This window comes from Myiozetetes cayanensis, unplaced genomic scaffold (genome assembly GCF_022539395.1).
Source record: "Myiozetetes cayanensis isolate MyiCay16 unplaced genomic scaffold, myiCay2020 scf9, whole genome shotgun sequence".
NCBI classification, from domain to species: Eukaryota; Metazoa; Chordata; class Aves; order Passeriformes; family Tyrannidae; genus Myiozetetes; species Myiozetetes cayanensis.
In genome coordinates, this window is record NW_026088185.1 from 847,819 (window position 1) to 865,011 (window position 17,193).

The 17,193-nt window shown below is 50.1% G+C and overlaps 1 protein-coding gene across 5 annotated transcripts in view; it reads left to right on the forward strand.

Moving 5' to 3' along the window:
• COL6A3 (collagen type VI alpha 3 chain) overlaps positions 1–17,193 on the forward strand; it is a 56,227-nt gene that overhangs the window by 28,017 nt on the left and 11,017 nt on the right. For all 5 annotated transcript variants that reach the window (XM_050339453.1, XM_050339452.1, XM_050339450.1 and 2 more), the window contains 29 exons: positions 302–904; positions 1,313–1,915; positions 2,645–2,991; positions 3,423–3,501; positions 3,844–3,989; positions 5,098–5,190; positions 5,584–5,637; positions 6,523–6,594; positions 7,502–7,528; positions 7,642–7,686; positions 7,796–7,849; positions 8,002–8,064; positions 8,463–8,528; positions 9,227–9,280; positions 10,001–10,036; positions 10,570–10,632; positions 10,912–10,974; positions 11,646–11,708; positions 12,179–12,241; positions 12,418–12,468; positions 12,591–12,626; positions 12,723–12,785; positions 12,922–12,984; positions 13,697–13,729; positions 13,818–13,854; positions 13,953–13,964; positions 14,120–14,613; positions 15,260–15,359; positions 15,848–16,546. In XM_050339453.1, the coding sequence (XP_050195410.1) occupies positions 302–904; positions 1,313–1,915; positions 2,645–2,991; positions 3,423–3,501; positions 3,844–3,989; positions 5,098–5,190; positions 5,584–5,637; positions 6,523–6,594; positions 7,502–7,528; positions 7,642–7,686; positions 7,796–7,849; positions 8,002–8,064; positions 8,463–8,528; positions 9,227–9,280; positions 10,001–10,036; positions 10,570–10,632; positions 10,912–10,974; positions 11,646–11,708; positions 12,179–12,241; positions 12,418–12,468; positions 12,591–12,626; positions 12,723–12,785; positions 12,922–12,984; positions 13,697–13,729; positions 13,818–13,854; positions 13,953–13,964; positions 14,120–14,613; positions 15,260–15,359; positions 15,848–16,546 (4,182 nt within the window). The remainder of the gene's footprint in view (positions 1–301; positions 905–1,312; positions 1,916–2,644; positions 2,992–3,422; positions 3,502–3,843; positions 3,990–5,097; positions 5,191–5,583; positions 5,638–6,522; positions 6,595–7,501; positions 7,529–7,641; positions 7,687–7,795; positions 7,850–8,001; positions 8,065–8,462; positions 8,529–9,226; positions 9,281–10,000; positions 10,037–10,569; positions 10,633–10,911; positions 10,975–11,645; positions 11,709–12,178; positions 12,242–12,417; positions 12,469–12,590; positions 12,627–12,722; positions 12,786–12,921; positions 12,985–13,696; positions 13,730–13,817; positions 13,855–13,952; positions 13,965–14,119; positions 14,614–15,259; positions 15,360–15,847; positions 16,547–17,193) is intronic.

Consider the following 17,193-nt stretch of genomic DNA (forward strand, 5'->3'; position numbering starts at 1 on the left):
ATCTAGCAACTCCTTAGGAAACAGGTATAAAGATGGAAACATTGTCAAATCCAGATAAGAGTATTAATGAACAAAACAGATGAGGTTCTAAGTGAGGCATGCTTCAAATATCAGGCAGACTGTTAGCACACACATGCCCGCTTGCACACAAACCCTTTTGGAGAGGCTCCCCAGAACACCATGACTAAAGCTGACTAAAATATGCCACATGGCTTTATCTCACACGAGAGCAGATAGCGCAGAAATCCTCCAGCAAAGGCTTGGCACGCTGGTAATTTCCTCTCTTCTTGCTTCCCCGCAGATATCTCTGGTGAGGAGAAGGACATAGTCTTCCTCATTGACAGCTCCGACAGCGTCAGGCCTGACGGGCTCGCTCACATCCGGGATTTCATCAGCAGGATCGTTCAGCAGCTGGAAGTGGGGCCGAACAAAGTGCGGATCGGGGTGGTGCAGTTCAGCAACAACGTCTTCCCCGAGTTCTACCTGAAGACCCACAAGTCCAAAAATGCCGTCCTGCAAGCCATCCGCCGTTTGAGGCTTAGAGGGGGGTCCCCCCTGAACGCTGGCAAAGCCCTGGACTACGTGGTGAAGAACTACTTCATCAGGTCTGCGGGGAGCAGGATAGAAGATGGAGTGCCCCAGCACCTCGTCGTCATCCTCGGGGACCGCTCCCAGGACGACGTGAACAGGCCTGCTAACGTGATCACCTCAACCAACATCAAGCCCCTGGGTGTTGGAGCCAGGAATGTGGACAGGGACCAGCTGCAGATCATCACCAGCGATCCTGAGCGCGTGCTGGTGGTACAGGACTTCACAGGGCTCTCAACCTTAGAAAAGAGGGTACAGAACATTCTCGAAGAGCTTCCAGTACCTACAACAGAAATACCTGGACCATTCTTACCTGGTAAGGCTGCTATTCTTCGGGTAGACTTCTCTGAACAGAGCACAGATTGTATCTGTACAGTGTGAAAATGATTCCCTAGTTACACCTTTTGATTCCCGTCCCTTTTAGTCACATGGATGAAAAGAACACTTTGAAATAGATTTTACTGAGCACAGGAAAGAATGGAATTAAATCTGAAAGGAGGTGAGGGTGTCTATCACAAAAACAAGTAATGCTGTATGAAGTGTTACACAAAACCTTTCTTCCTGTGTGGATGCAAAATCCTGCCAATGGTTGATGAAACTAAAATGGCAGAAAAGAGAGGGAAACTTCACCTTGCAAAGTGATGCTTCACAAAGCACTGAGCCACTTTAATATTATAGATGCTGCAAACAATTGTTAACCACTGTGTTTGTGATTTCTTTTCAGGAGGTAAAAAGCAGGCTGACATTGTGTTTTTGCTGGATGGCTCCATCAATCTGGGGAGAGATAACTTCCAGGAAGTTCTTCAGTTTGTCTACTCTGTGGTGGACGCCATTTATAGGGATGGGGACTCTATCCAGGTGGGACTGGCCCAGTACAACTCAGATGTCACCGACGAGTTTTTCCTCAAGGACCACTCCACCAAACCTCAGATCTTAGACGCGATCAACAAAGTCATCTACAAAGGCGGGCGTGTGGCAAACACTGGCGCTGCCATCAAGCACATCCAGGAGAGGCACTTCGTGAAGGAGGCCGGCAGCAGGATCGACCAGAGGGTGCCCCAGATCGCCTTCATCGTCACGGGGGGGAGGTCCACGGATGACGGGCCCAGGGCCTCGCAGGAAATCACACAGAAAGGCGTGAAGGTGTTCGCAGTGGGCGTGAGGAACATCGACCTGAAGGAAGTCAGCATGCTGGCCAGCGAGAGCGCCACGAGCTTCAGAGCATCCACAGCCCAGGAGCTGTCTGAGCTCAACGAGCAGGTCCTGGTCACGCTGGAAGCCGCTATGGAGGAGAAGCTGTGCCCAGGAGTAACGGAGGTGACAAGAGGTAAGCACGGTTCTTTTGTAGTGTGCTGAGGAATGGGGCAATCTGTGCCAGTGCCTCACCAGGAACAATTTCTTCCCAGAGTACCATCTGACCCCGCCCTCTGTCAGTGGGAAGCAGCCTGATTTCCCCATGCTCCAGACCAAGGGGCAGCTTGATGGCTGCAGGGTGGTTCCACTGCCCACACTGAATATTCCAGCAGAAAGGCAGACTGGGCATCACCTTGTTAGCTTGGGCTGAGCATCTTCAAATCCTGTTTCTTTCCTAATTCCCAGCTATGCCATGTAAATCCTAGCTACACTTCCCAGGGATTTGGGATCAGTTACCTGGTTGTCACCTCCCTCTGCATCCCTGAGGCTGGAGGACTGTCACTTCAAGCACAGGCAAAGGGTATAGGTACACTGTGCAAGTACTGACAGGTTTTCATGTTGTGGAAAAAAAGGAACAGTCTTGGCTGCCTGGTGAAAATGAAAATTTCTCTTGGACTTGTTTTAGGCAGCTCCTCCCAATGAAAAAAGAAAAGAAAAAGAAAAAAAGTTAAAATTAATAAAATGCAAATTTTTCCAGGTTGTCATTGCTATGGTGAAAGGAAATAGAAGGCACTTGTGTATCAAGTGGTGGCAGTTCTCGATGCAGAATGTCTTCATGTCGCCAGTGACTAAAAGAGTAACCAAAAAAGCCATTACCTGAAAAACAATCATCACGCTGCTCAATGATGCATTTCCCTTTCAGATTGTGACCTGGATGTGATCCTGGGCTTTGATGTCACGGACGTTGGGCCCGGCCAGAACATATTCAACTCCCAGCGGGCTCTGGAGTCGCGGGTCGAGTCGGTGCTGAACAGGATAACGCAGATGCAGAGGATCAGCTGCACCGGCAACCAGGCACCCAACGTCAGGGTGGCCGTCATGGCCCAGGCGCAGGGCGGGCCCGTGGAGGGCCTGGACTTCTCCGAGTACCAGCCCGAGCTGTTCGAGAGGTTCCGGGACATGCGGGGCCGCGGGCCCTACGTGCTCACGGCCGACACGCTGAGCTCCTACCTCAGCAAGTTCCGATCCTCGCCCTCCGGCAGCGCCAAGGTGGGTCAGATCCACAGCTGCTGGGGGGTGCTGGCTTCTGGTGTATTTAAAAAAAAAAAAAGACTGTAAACTCATAATGTTTCACTTAAACCCCTGCCTGTTTCCTGCACTCTTCACTTCATTGTCAGGGTGCTGTCCTGACAGCTGACCGAGCATCGCTGCAGCCAGTGCCCACAGCCACTGCTTGGCTGCAAACTATTGCTCTCCAGGCATTTCCCTGACCATGCTCTAGCAACAGGCACACCTGCATGAGACAGTGTGCAGGAACCTGGCACAGAAATGCCTGGAAAAAAAAAAATGGCCTGGAAAAGGCAGGACATTTCCCCCACCTCATCTCAGATGAAGCGTCCCCTGGAAAAAAAGGCCCTTCAGGTTGCACTTTGATCGTGTTTCTGAAACTTTGTGACATAAACTTATTTCTTCTCTCCCAGGTCATAATCCATTTTACTGATGGTGCAGACGCCCCAATAGATCAGCTGGAGACTGCTTCATCTACTTTGCATGCAGAAGGTAAACCTTTTACTCTTCAAAGCAGTGATTACAGTCCATGTTAGCATGTGGCCCATTTTACCCCCATTTCTCATGAATCCACTGGCTTTTGGCAGTAAGGAATAAGGGTTTCACGAGTTCTGCAGGCACTGGCTGTTCTTCACTGCTTTCCTGTGGTACTCAGCTGCCTGCTGCCACCTAAGCACGGGGGTATCTTGCACTGAATGTGCCTGTTCTCAGTCAAATAAGCTCCCTTTGCAATCAGAGAGGTGGATGAGGATGTGTCAGCACAGGGGAGGGTGTGCAGGCTCTGCACAGCACCTTGCCCCGTCCCAAAGCCCCCTCTGCTCCTCTCCCCTCCAGGTGTCAGCGCTCTCATCTTCGTGGGGCTGGACCGAGTGAGCAATTTTGACAGAGTGATGCAGCTGGAGTTCGGCCGTGGGTTCACCTACAACAGACCTCTCAGAGTTAATCTGCTGGACCTGGATTTCGAGCTGGCAGAGCAGCTCGTAAGTACCTTGGCACAGGCAGCGCTGCCTTGTAATGCTGGAGGAAAGCCCGTGGCTGGATCTCCTGCAGGGCTGCCATGCCAAAAATCTACCCTCTGCCTGTATTTCTGCTGTTGGGGTTTTTAACCTTATGGTAGTGCCCTGTCATACCTGGCCTCTTGCAGAGGCACTGCTGTCTAGGTTTCTTTCCCCAAGATCCTGTTTGGTTAGTTTCTGCTTAGTGTTTATGTAATCAGAAAAAGCAAACAAACTATAAGTCACTGTATTTCAGACGTGCTTTTGACAGACAAAGGAGTTATCCTTTAAGGTCCCTTTCAATCCAACCCTTTCCATGATTCTTTCTCCACAGATTACTGCCCTCACATATACATAGATCCTCTTGAGTCTGTTTTGTTATTTGCTCTCAACCTTGGAATGTCCAGTTCCTCCCAATTTCTCAGCTGCTACCATCATGATTGAGCTCCTTTTGCAGTAGATTTAATAAGATTGGGCTTAGCCACTGATCCCCATGGTAATCTTGCTGAGCCCTTCCCCGCACATCAAAGTGCTGCCACTTGGGAGCGAACCTTGGGTTTTGGGGTAAGAGCTAGTCTTGAGCCCATCCCTGAGTAATTCAGCCTGGGAAAACCCTTCCAAAATGTAAATGTGCAAAGCTGGCAGGAAACATTTGCAGCCAGCAATGTACTTGGCTAAGAAAGTGATTTTTTTTTTTTTTCTTTCTGCTGGATGATGCAAAAACCAGCTGCAATTTCTCTGAGCCCGTATCTTTCTTTTTTATTTTTTTTTTTTTGTCTTTTATTATGTATTCACAAATCATTCTCAGCCTGCATGTTGCTGGTGAGCTGCTCACTGCCACAACTGTCTCGTGACCTATTCCACATCCTGGGTTGGTTTCTTTGGAGATGAGATTTCTCTCTTCAGTGACAGGCTCTGCTCTGGGGACTGATCTCCTGCTAAATGCACTCTAGGAATTCTGCCCCACGCAGTTCCCATTTAAACCCTTCCCTCTGATGTCCAAAATACAGTGTTGGCTTCTGCTTCCTAACCATGTAACCTGACCAGTCTTGCCAACACACCTTCCTGTTGTGTCCTGTGCTGTTTGCTGCAGGACAACATCGCAGAGAGGACGTGCTGCAAGGTCCCGTGCAAGTGCTCAGGACAGAGAGGGGACAGAGGTGTGCCAGGCCCCATAGGACCAAAGGTAGGTCACTTCGTCTGGGGACAAAAGGTGCAAGGGACCCCGGTGGTGATGGGTGGGTGAGCTGTGGGTGTTGTTAATGGGGAGATCATCTCCACTTACTCCCCTCATTTTAAAACTGACTCTGATGCATGCACTGGGGGTTGAGAGCTGCTCTTCTTCCCTTTCCCCACAGCCTCTGTGTTGTGAAATATCCAAGAGGGCAGGGATGAGTGGCTGAAAGGAGGAGGTGAAGCATCTTGTGAAACAATTTAGGGATGTTAAAAGGAGATAGTTTCTCTCATTAACTTGTTTACACGGATGACCAAGCGGCTGCTTTGTGCAAATCGAGGGAAATCTTGAATATCAATCACAGAACTGTGAAAGAAATGCATAATTCTCTCTGTTGTCTTCCAGGGTGTCACGGGTGACCTTGGATACGCGGGCTATCCCGGTGATGAAGGAGGACCGGTGAGTGCTTGCCCCTGCTCAAGCAGGGACCTCACCACAGCAAAGCATTTAGAGGCTTTTCCACTAAATATTTTCTGCTGGGGAGGTGGGTGAGGGTTAGAAGAGACAGAAAGCAGAACTTTGAGGTGCCCCCTCCTGATAGCCTGAGTAGCAGCTCAGGTCCCAGCTGCTCCTGGGATAAAGTCAGTCAGGAGCTTCTTGAGAGCTGGACAGGCATGACAGGGGAAGAACTCCCATTACTTGATGTGACCCAGGCCTGTGCTGTTCCTCCAAGGCAAATAAAATCCCCAGCTTCATCAAAGCTGCAGCCTATGCCAGAGCTTTCCTGCAGCTGAAAGACTTGAGCAAGTCCAAGGATGGAACCAAGAGGGATGTTTCCGTCACATGGCAGACAACATGAGTCCCATGACTTCTCACTAGCACTGCTTCATCCAAACTCTTCGTGAATCCCACGTCACCCCTGCAATAAACATCATCCCCTGCATCACTCCTGGGAGGTGAAGCCGAGGCCAACAGCACAGGCCGGGGCCAAGGGCTGCAGTGAGACACTGCCTGCAGTGCGGTGTTTTCCTGGGGCTTGGAGGCCAGGGTGGGATTAGGTGGCTGTGCAGAGCTCTGGGGGTTTCACCTCGTCATTTCATTTTTGAAAGAGAAGTTTTATAAAGCTCTTTCGTAGCTGAGGGTTTGGGAAGGGTGTTTCTCTCCCAGTGATAAATAAGGCCTTGCAGTTGGTCTCTACGCCAGGAATGCTGCAGGCAGCAGATGGTGGGGTGATCCAGCAAAACCTGATGTTCCATTTGCTCCTGTGCCTCCTGTAGCAGTTAGCCACAGAAACATGCTTAGCAGGCAAACCCTGACCATTGCTTTTTCCCCTCCACGCAACAGGGTGAGCGTGGACCCCCGGGTGTGAACGGGACACAGGGTTTCCAGGGATGCCCCGGGCACAGAGGAACAAAGGTATGTGTGGCACCAGCCTGCACGGAGCAGACCCAGAGTCCAGTGGGTGGGAGTCCACCAAGGGCAGCTCCTGCTGCTTTAGAAGGTGACACAGCAGCTGCCACGTCCACTCCAGTGGTGGTGCCCACCTGGCCAAGCACCAAGGCTTTCAGCACGAGTCGTGGCTTTAGTGTTGCTGTGAAGAGTGAAAGGAAAGTCCAGAGATACCCAGGCTCAATCCACAGACAAGGCTATTTTCTGCAGTCAGGCTCTGGGAAAAGATTTGGGAAGAGATGGATCTCTTCACAACACCCCAAAGTGGCTCAGAGCTGGGACAGTGTGTGGATGGAAATCTGCTGTTGGGGTGGAGGGAGACAAGTGAGCCATGGCTGCAGCTTTAAAGAGGAACCTCGAGCTAATGGCTCAGGACAGCAGCCAGAAAAGGTGGGGAAACATATAATATTTATGGGAAATACTCAGTGAAACTAAGGGGGTGTTTCCATTTGCTCTGACCCCAGGATCCTCTGTCAGGGAGAAAAGGAGTGCATGAACCAAGCCCTTTAGTTGCAGCTGAGATACTGAGTCTCTTAAAAAGTCTGTCCAGCCTTGTCAAAGGCATCAGGACTGGCTCTAGATTAATAAAAAAGTGGGTGCAGGGAGAAAAAAGAGTCAGTGGGGAAAGAGTTGTGGCTAAGGAGTGAGCTATTTTATTGGATAAGCTGGATTAACCCCACAATCCACATATTTTATCTTGGCACAAACCGTGAGGAGGCAGCTGAAGAAAAATGTTGGCATAAGAGGAAATAGGCAAAGTCTTACCCTGGTCCTGGCTCTGGGTCTGCCACCAAGCCCAACCCTCCTTCTCCACCACTTTCCACAGCAATGAACCGGACAAAAATGGAGTAACTCCCTTTTCTGATCTCTTTAGGGTTCTCGTGGATTCCCAGGAGAGAAGGTAGGGAGCAATTCCCTCCCGCCACGGCGGTGAGCATGAATGTTTGGACACAGCTGGATCCCCCTGTTCCCTTTTCCCTCAGTCAGCATTTGCCCTTTGCCTCTCATCCACAGGGTGAACTGGGAGAAATGGGCCTGGATGGTATTGATGGAGAAGAGGTCAGTCATTTTAAAGGCTTTGCTCTTTGTATCAACATGCTTCAGTGGCGTGTTCGAGGAGCACCTTGGAGGTGGCAAATACGCTGAAATATTTTTCTTTTTTTTTTAGGGAGACAAGGGTTTGCCTGGCTCCTCTGGAGAGAAGGGATACTCTGGAAGGAGGGTAGGATTTTAACCACTCCTTCAGCGGGGCTAAGGGGTGGTGTCAAGGTGGATTCAAGCCAGGGGAGAGGATGGGTAGAGGGATGAGGGCCTGGGTAGAGATGCTTTTGACAGGCCAGGGCTGCTCTCCCAACCCTCTGTGTCTTCCTGCAGGGTGATAAGGGAGTTAAAGGCGAACGAGGAGAGCGAGGTGACCGTGGGCTCCGTGGAGATCCGGTAAATACTGCTGAGGCATCTGCTTGGTTTGACACCCCCTTCCCACCGCTCCTGGGGGTCATCATACGGCTAATTAAATGGTGCTGGACAGTGGCAGGTCCAGTGACAGAGCAGGAGCTGGGAGGTGACATGTGGGCACCACGTGGCTCTTGATACCCACCTGCCAATCACCATCTCACTATATTAAAATCCCCCTTCCTCCCCTTCTTCAGTGTTATTATTTCTCCCTTGAAAAGCTGTGTCTGCCTGAAAACAACAATAATACTTCATTTATTTCAGTCAAAAAAAGAGAAAAAAATAAAAGTTGGTTCTGAGCTCTAGCAGAGCAGTTTAGTTTATGATGCCTGATTTTTGTGTCCCACTTACACAGATGTTTCTCATTGCTCTGTTGCTTTCAGGGAGATTCAGGAGCTGATAACACTCAACGGGGCTCCAGAGGCCAGAAGGGTGAAATTGGACCAATGGTAAAATTTCTTTGTTGTCTTGTGTTGTTGTTTGGTTTTTACAATAGGGTGGCACAGAAAAAGTAAGGAAAAAGGGTGCTGCCAAAAAGGTGCAGGTTTCTTAAACTCATCATGCCTTGTCAGATGTAATGGGTTTTTTTCCAGAAGATGTTTCCAGAGCATTTCTGGAAAATGTTGCTCATTTGCAACTAAAACTTTCTCTGTGAAGATGTCAGTTTAGAAGATGTTTTGCATAGAAAGTGCCTTTTAAAAAAAAATTTGTTACTTTACAATGTCTTTTTTTGATATTTTCACTGAAAACAACTTTGTTTATGGAAATTAACTTCACATGTTCTTGTGGGTCATAAACAGAAACAGAGAACTGTTTAGATGATACCAAATCTGAACCTCCTGATTCACCTGAAACCTTGGGGGGGGGGGAAAAACCCCACACTCTCTTTGGAAAATTTCAAAACCCGTCTGTTTTCAAATCAGCTCAGGATAAAAATGCACCTTAAAATGTCAGAAGGCACTCCCAAAGAATGGGGATGTCAAATTGTGCTGGCTCAGAAACTTGATGGGAAGTCTCTGTGACCAATGCAGGACTATTAAGTACCTCGTGTGAGAACATGAAAGGATGCAGGTTTTGAGAACTGAATCCTATTTTCCCAGTGCCTGCTCAGCTCAGGGCTCTCACTTGACTTGTGTTTTTCCCTTAGGGAGAACCAGGACTGCCAGGGCTCAAGGGCCAAGACGGTGGAGTCGGGAGGAAGGTGAGCTGCCAGACCCCGGTCAGCAGGGGGCCAAGCTTAGATTGACAAGAACTTTTTCCCTCCTCCTTCCCACGTATTTTGTTTCACAACCATCAGGAATGCAACCTCAAAAACCAACAGAGGAAAAAAAAACCCAAAACAAACCCACCCAAGCTCAAAAAGAAAAAGCCTGAGGGCTTCCTTGCTTGTTGTAGAGACTTTAAAGGTCTGACCCTGAATTTATTCCCATGCAAATAACTCAGTGCTGAGATCAGTGGAGCTGCACCTGATTTATATGTAAGGACAGGGCTTGGAGCAACATGGCAGGGGGGGTGGGAATTAGGGTCCTGAAGGTCCCTTCCAACCCAAACCATTCCATGATGCTGTGATATGCATCTGCATTGGGCTGCTGGTTTTGAAAAGGTAGAAAGCCAAACTGGAGCTGGTGTGGCTGGAACATCTACAGATGCCTTCCCTGCTCCCATCCCAGGGATGGTGACACAGTCCTGCAACACACCTACATGGTGGAGTGTTGGGGGACGTGAGGGGGGAGAAAACATGCCAGAGGTTGATTAGAGACAGCTGACCATGAAGATTTCTCTCTCCCTCTGTCCCCAGTAGTTTAAACAATTCAAATTTAATTTTGGACTCAGAGCAACAGTAGATATATGGACATAAAAGCCATAGAGAATCGTGTGGTTGCATATTCCAGTAACAAACCTCGTTGTTTCTCCATTCCAGGGTATGACAGGACGAAGGGGACAGATAGGGGTTAAGGTAAGTGGTGATGGGGACAGCACTTCAAGCTCCTGCCACACCATGGGCCAGGCAGCCCCAGCACCCAAAGACATGTGCCAGGAGATGGGTCTGTTCCTCTCACCTGCTCTCTCCCCTAGATTTCCGTGCTCCTCCTGCTCAGGCTCATCTCCCTGCATGCTTCGAGCTGGACTGGGTGCAGAACCAGCCGTTCTGGGGCTGCCTGTCCTGTGCAGCATTCCCTGGCCAGATGTTTTGTCTCCACGTGCTGCTGGAGCAGTGTGACAGGGCCAAAACATAAAGGGGGTTGATGCCCATTGATTGTAGGGGTCACATTACCCCACCCATGCTGTGCTTATTCTCTGCTATAACTATATCCTGAAAAAAGAGCCAAACCAAGAAAAAAACCAAACAACAACCCTCCTCCCCCCCAGAGAAAAAAAAAAATCTGTTTTTCCCTGCTCTTTGTGCAGTTGCAAATGCCCTGAGATCTCCTTTCCCTTGGCATGATGATGACCATGTTCCTGCCATGCCAACCTGTTGTGTACTTGCAGGGCACCAAGGGCGCTCCGGGTCAGGCGGGGCCGGCTGGAGAACAAGGCATGCGAGGGCCTCAGGTCAGTGAGCCTGCAGCAGGGCAAATGTCCTGCCTCCTGGGGCTGCTGTGTCATTTCCTCACAGCCCCTTACCCAAAGGGTCTCATCAGCAGGGGGACTGTCAGGATTTGGGTGTTTTTGGGTGTGCTGCCCTGGGACATCAAGCCTGGTGTGCTCACACCACCCGCAGTGTGATGAGTTTAGGAACCACCTCTCAGGGGCTGCAGCGTTTGCTTTCCTTGGGGACTTGGTGTGTTTCTGCCTCTGTGTGTTGACAGTCTCTCTTTTCTCTCCATGCAGGGCCCGCCTGGCCAGCTTGGCACACCAGGCATAAGAGGAGAGCAGGGTGTTCCTGGACCCAGGGTAAACCTTCTGCTGCTTCTCAGGCATTGACCCAACAATATCCCTGTTGAACTAACAAGATTAAGCCAATGTGTCTTTCCATTCCCTAGGGCTCCAGCTCTGTTCCACTCTCTTATAACACACTCTTCCAGCATGATTCTCTTCTCAACTTACGCTAAAGATTTCTTGATCAAGAGTTATGGAAGAAAAAAAGTTAAAAGCAACCACAGAGGGGTCAGGACTTCAGCGTTTGACCTGTTATGGTTTACCATTTTGGTTGAAGAGCACCCCTGAGTGACTGGCAGGGCATTTTCTGTGACCTTTCAACCTCTGAAGCCAGAGCATGACCATCTCAAATGCTTGCTGGGGACCCCATGTATTTATTTCTCTCTTCTACTGCATGGACATAAAGCCAGACAATCTTGCATTTCCCCATCCCCAGCATGATTTTTTCCCCTCCTGCTTTCCCAGAGTTGGGGGGTCTCTAAGGGCAATATGAGGTTGCTGCTGACATTTTTATTGATCTGAGCTGGGTGTCCAACTCTTCATGAATTAGACTTCTAAATTTCCCAAGGTGTTTTGAGAGGCACCAACCCTACTAGTCAGTACATGATTTTCTGTGGTCACCCCAACCCCTGGTTTCTGGTACCCAAGTTTTCTTGACAGCATGCCTCTCCCCATTTCCATTCCAGGCTGGTGGTGGACCCCCAGGAACCCCAGGAGAGCGTGGCAGGATCGGCCCCCTGGGACAGAAGGTATGTTTTCATGACCACTTGGCATCAGCAACCAAAACAGCATTGAAAAGCTTCTGGATTTTGCATGAGCTTAAAAAAATCTATGAGATGGACCTCTTGCTTGTACAGTGTGGAGTGAAGCAAGGTCATTGCTCTGGTTGTCTCATTAGGCTCCTGTTTCATTGAACAGAGGGGCAAAAGTCATCAAGGAACTGGGCAGATTCTCAGAGGATGCCCACGTGGGAAGGTGGTTGTGCTGGATCTCTCCAGACCCTCCATATGATTTTTATCTTTCCTGAAATCACTAAAGGCCCCACTAAAGAGCAAGAATTTTCCAGAATTGCTGGCTGTGTAGGTCCAGCCGTGCCTTTCTGCCACAAGGACCACTGCAGACTGGTTTGGGTAAAGAAACCAGTGCTGATGGGGGGTGGGAAAGGCTCAGAGCTGCCTGGAGTTCCAGCACATGCTTTAACAGATGCTCCTGTTCGCAGGGTGAGCCTGGGAACCCTGGACCCAAAGGGCCGAATGGACAGCCGGGCCCACGAGGGGAGATGGTAAGTGTGACCACGCCCTCACACCTTTGGGGACACTTAAAGAAGTCTTAGGAACCTTTAAGAGTTTCTCAAAGACCTGTAGCTTCAGTGGGTTCTTTCTGTTGATGCTGCTGGACATGTGGGGTTTCAGCTATTTAATATGACTCATATTAACAACTTTGGCTTTCTGATTTTAGGGCGATGATGGACGAGATGGAATTGGTGGCCCAGGTCCTAAAGGCAGAAAGGTAGGTGTATGCTCAGTGTGCCCACCTCCTTAACAAAGACAGGGAAGTTGCCAAGGTCTCCAGTGCAGATGGAGGAGGGCATTTTCTAAAACACACTCAAACAAACCTTTCTGTCGTTTCAGGGAGAACGTGGCTTCGTAGGCTACCCTGGGCCCAAGGTAGGGTGCAGCCCATGGGCTGTGCATTCCTTTTCCACGGAGTGTAGCCATGATCCTGCAGATCAAGAGCTATAATTTGTGTTTTTCCCCAACCAGGGTGGGCCTGGTGACCGCGGTGTTGCCGGAGGCCCCGGCCCAAAAGGAAACAGAGGCCGCAGAGTAAGTTGGATCGTGGCACAACTTTCCCCTTCTGCGTGAATGCCCTGAAAAGATGTACACATCTTTTCCCCCAAGTGCTCCTGGCATTCCTCCTGAAGATGTTCACAGGTAGAACTTCTCTGCTCTTTGTCTCTAGGGAGATGCAGGAGAACCTGGGGCACCTGGTCAGAAAGGAGAGATTGGATATCCTGGACCATCGGTAAGTGTTCATTCAGCTGACATCAGCATTGCTGATGGAGCCTCTGGCTTCACCCCCAGAGAGAATCCTGACTGAGGAATGTGGTGGTCCCTGCTGGTGTCAGGGATTGAAAAATAAGCCCATCACCACCTCCTGCTGATTTCAAGTTGGGCAAATCCCTCTTTATTTGTCTTGGATATGTCTCTAAATTTCTAACTGGCTGTTTATCACTGATAAATATTTACCCATCCTCAAACTGAAGGAAAAATTCAAGAGACACACTCTTACCAGGCACTAGGATTTCCCCATGGCAATATGCCCCTTAAAATTCCTTCTGGGAGATTCTCATCTCCTTATCATTTATCACCCCCCACAGGATATGGTCCATGACTGAACCTGGCTAGCACAGAGCATCCTAAAGAGTCCAAGGTGACTTGAACTTAGAGCATCATTAATTATAGAAGCAAAGAGTCATCAAATGGTCTGGGTTGTGAAGGACCTTAAAGATCATCTAGTTCAAACCCCCATTTTGGGTTTGGTCTCAGCTGTGTTTAGTCCCCACATGGGAAAGCACTTCCCCCTGTGCTCGAAACACAGATGAAAACAGACAGGTTTTCCCTTGGCTTCTGCATAACGTGTGGTTGAGTAATTATTCTGACAGCGTTCATGTGGTACCCTGAAAATACACATTGCTCCCAGTTTATTTATTCATTTATTTATTTCTTTTAAACAGGGACTTAAGGGCGACAGAGGAGAATCCAGAGATGTAAGTGTGGCACAATTTCTCTCTTGTTCTGAAATCCCCTCTGGCTGGCTGTGTGACATATCTCCTTTTTCCCCTCTTTTTCCTGAAGCAATGTGCCCTTGTGCGGAACATCAAGGACAAATGCCGTGAGTACATCAGTGCTCTGCTGAGTCCCTTTCTCTGCCCTTCTTTGCCCACCATGTTACGTGACTGGCACTGACCATGCTGCTTTTTCTCTCCACAGCTTGCTGCTATGGTAAGTCACGTTTGGCCCTTTAAACCCCAGGGTGCCAGAATTGTTACCCTCCCCGTGTGCATGGTGTGGGTGATTTAGCCCTGCTGAGGACGCGGTCCCTGCAGCTCTGGCAGGTGTTTGGAGCTTGATTTGTTCCCACTGCACATCCCCGGCAGGTCCCAAGGAGTGCCCTGTGTTCCCGACCGAGCTGGCCTTCGCTATCGACACCTCCTCGGGCGTGGGCAGGGAAGTTTTTAACAGGATGAAGCAAACCGTGCTCAGAGTCGTCAACAACTTGACCATCGCTGAGAGCAACTGCCCTCGGGGTGCCCGGGTGGCTTTGGTCACCTACAACAGCGAGGTCACCACAGAGATCCGCTTCGCCGACGCCAGGAAGAAATCCAGCCTCCTCCAGCAGATCCAAAACTTCCAGGCGACCCTGACCACAAAGCCGCGCAGCCTGGAGACTGCCATGTCCTTCGTGGCCAGGAACACCTTCAAGCGCGCCCGGAGTGGCTTCCTCATGCGGAAGGTGGCTGTGTTTTTCAGCAACGGGGACACCAGAGCCTCCCCGCAGCTCAACGACGCCGTGCTGAAGCTCTACGACGCCGGGGTCGTGCCTGTGTTCCTCACCAGCAGGCAGGACGCGGTTCTCAGCAGAGCTCTGGAGGTTTGGGGTCATTCACTCTTTGTTTCCTTCTCTGCTGGTGACCTCAGTCTGGCTTGCAGGGGGACTGATGGCATTGGGTCCTACAGGCAGCGAGGGGTTGGCTCCCATGGGCCTCTCGAGTGCTCGGCGCTGAGAAAGCTCTGCTGGCCAAACTCATCCAGTGTGTCTCCTGGGAGAGAAATCCTAACTCCACAGTCACCACAGCACGTGCTGTGAGACACTACTGGGGTTATCATGAGTCATTTGTGCTCCAGGCCATGGCTCCAGGGTGCCAGGTGTGCTGTAAAACAGGAGGAAGGAGTCTCCGTAGTGAGAAAGGTCTGGCAGAAAAGGCAAAGGGTGGGAAGGTTGGAAGTACGTTAGCATTGTTGGCAGAGGGAGAGTGGATGTGCAGAGATTTAAAGCCAGAAAAAAGCCCCACAGTGAGCACTGTTTCAAGCACTTGATCCTTTTCTTGGAGTTTATGACTCTAAACCAGTCCCACTAACACATCAGGGCCCTGAGGCTCCTCCAAATGGGATCCACCAAGGCCACTGTGCTGAGCAGAGAATCTCTCAGAGTTGTGCACTGCCTTCCCTTACTCTGAGCTGGAAACAGGAGAAGGCAGCATTGCTAACACTGTGTTTCTCTGTTTCTGTCTAACCAGATCAACAACACAGCGGTTGGCCACGCCATTGTTCTTCCAACCAGCGGCAGTCAGCTGAATGAAACTATCCTAAGGCTCCTGACTTGTCACATTTGTCTGGGTAAGGCATCCAGTTTCTGCTCTAGACAGTGCTAAATCCTTCTGGTCACACAGCAGTGAGCTGTAAGTGGTGCAGAAGGGAAGCCCTGCTGGGAGTCAGCCCTTGTGCTGATGAGGGCAAGGGATTCGGGTTCTTGGGTTGAGCAAAAAACACTGGCACTGTGAGCGAGGCCCACTGGGGGTTCTCCACTTTGTAAAGAGAAGCTCCTTTTTAGTCTGGTTCCCACTTTAACAGCCCAAATACTGGTAGGTAAATGCTCTCAAAGGTGGCCTTCTGCCATTTATGACAGAGATCCCCTTGGTCGAAGGAGCATGTAAAAATTCTAAGTGCATAACTAAATGTAGCGTGAAATGAATTTGGTGTCAAGTAATGGACCAGTGAATGTCCATGGCTTGATAGTATTTAGTATGGTTCAAGAGATTTTTACTCTGATAAAAGAGGGTCAGTTTTAGTTCCTTCAGGTGAAACTTGCTATGTTTCTTCCTTAGATGTGTGTGACCCCAATCCCATCTGCGGTGCTGTTACCCAGAGACTTGGATTCAGAGACAGAAGGGCAGCCCCGACAGATGTTGACACTGACATAGCCTTCATCATGGACAGCTCGGAGTCCACCACCCCTCTGCAGTTCAGCGAGATGAAGAAGTACATTTCCCACCTCGTAAGTAACCTGGAGATCAGCTCGGAGCCAAAAGTGTCCCAGCACCACGCGAGGGTGGCAGTTCTCCAGCAAGCTCCTTACGAACACGAGGCCAACTCGAGCTTCCCACCGGTGAAAACTGAGTTCTCGCTAACAGATTACGGGTCCAAAGAGAAGATCATGAACTACCTTCACAACCAGATGACCCAGCTGCAGGGCACGAGGGCTCTGGGGAGCGCGATTGAACACACGATAGCTCACGTTTTCGAAAGCGCGCCAAACCCTCGGGATCTGAGAGTCATCGTTCTGATGATGACAGGCAAAGTGGATAAACAAGAACTCGAGTACCTGCAGAGGGTCGTGACCAGTGCAAAGTGCAAAGGGTACTTCTTCGTTGTCCTGGGCATCGGCAGGAAGGTGAATGCCAAGAATATCTACGGCCTCGCTAGTGAGCCGACTGATGTGTTCTTCAAGTTGGTCGATAAACCAGGAGAGCTCCACGAAGAGCCCTTACTGCGCTTTGGCAGACTGATGCCATCTTTTATCAGAAGTAAGTCCAACATCCTGCAGCCAGAGTGTTGTGGAAGGGGCGACTCAGAGGGGTTAATCTCACAGGTCTGGTCTGCCTGCCTGTTGTTGGTGGGGGGGTGGCTCTAGCAGGACCACCTCTTTGGGCAGTGGGGCCCACTGAAATTAGTCTCTCTCCCATCCCATCCCATCTCTTGTGGGCTCATCAAGTAGAGTATGTCCTTCTGTCTGCTTTGACCTGGTCTCCATGGGCTCACCTGTGGGGATCTGACCTCATCCTGCGTGGCTTGCCACTCACATCTGCAGTGTGTGCCATAGGGTCTGGTCCTGCTGAGGCTCTTGGCCCTTTGCAGCCTGCCAGCACTTCCTTGGAGCTCCTTGAACACCCAGCAAATCCTTCTTTCCAATTTCACCATAAACACCATGTCTAGCAGGCACTTGGGAGGCTCAGGCTGAGATCTGGAGTTGCTGCCTGCAGGCTTAGGGACCAGATGGGCAGGATTCTTTGCTCAGGGATAAACAATGCTGCTGTGTTTGGGGTGTGCAGACTGTGCCTTGAAAATATGCATCTAGCTGAGCTGGAGACCCCAGGCTGGATCTCCAGCAGCCAGGGATCCTAAACACAGCCAGCTAGCAAGGACAAGGAATGGACCTTCTCTAGGAAAGCTA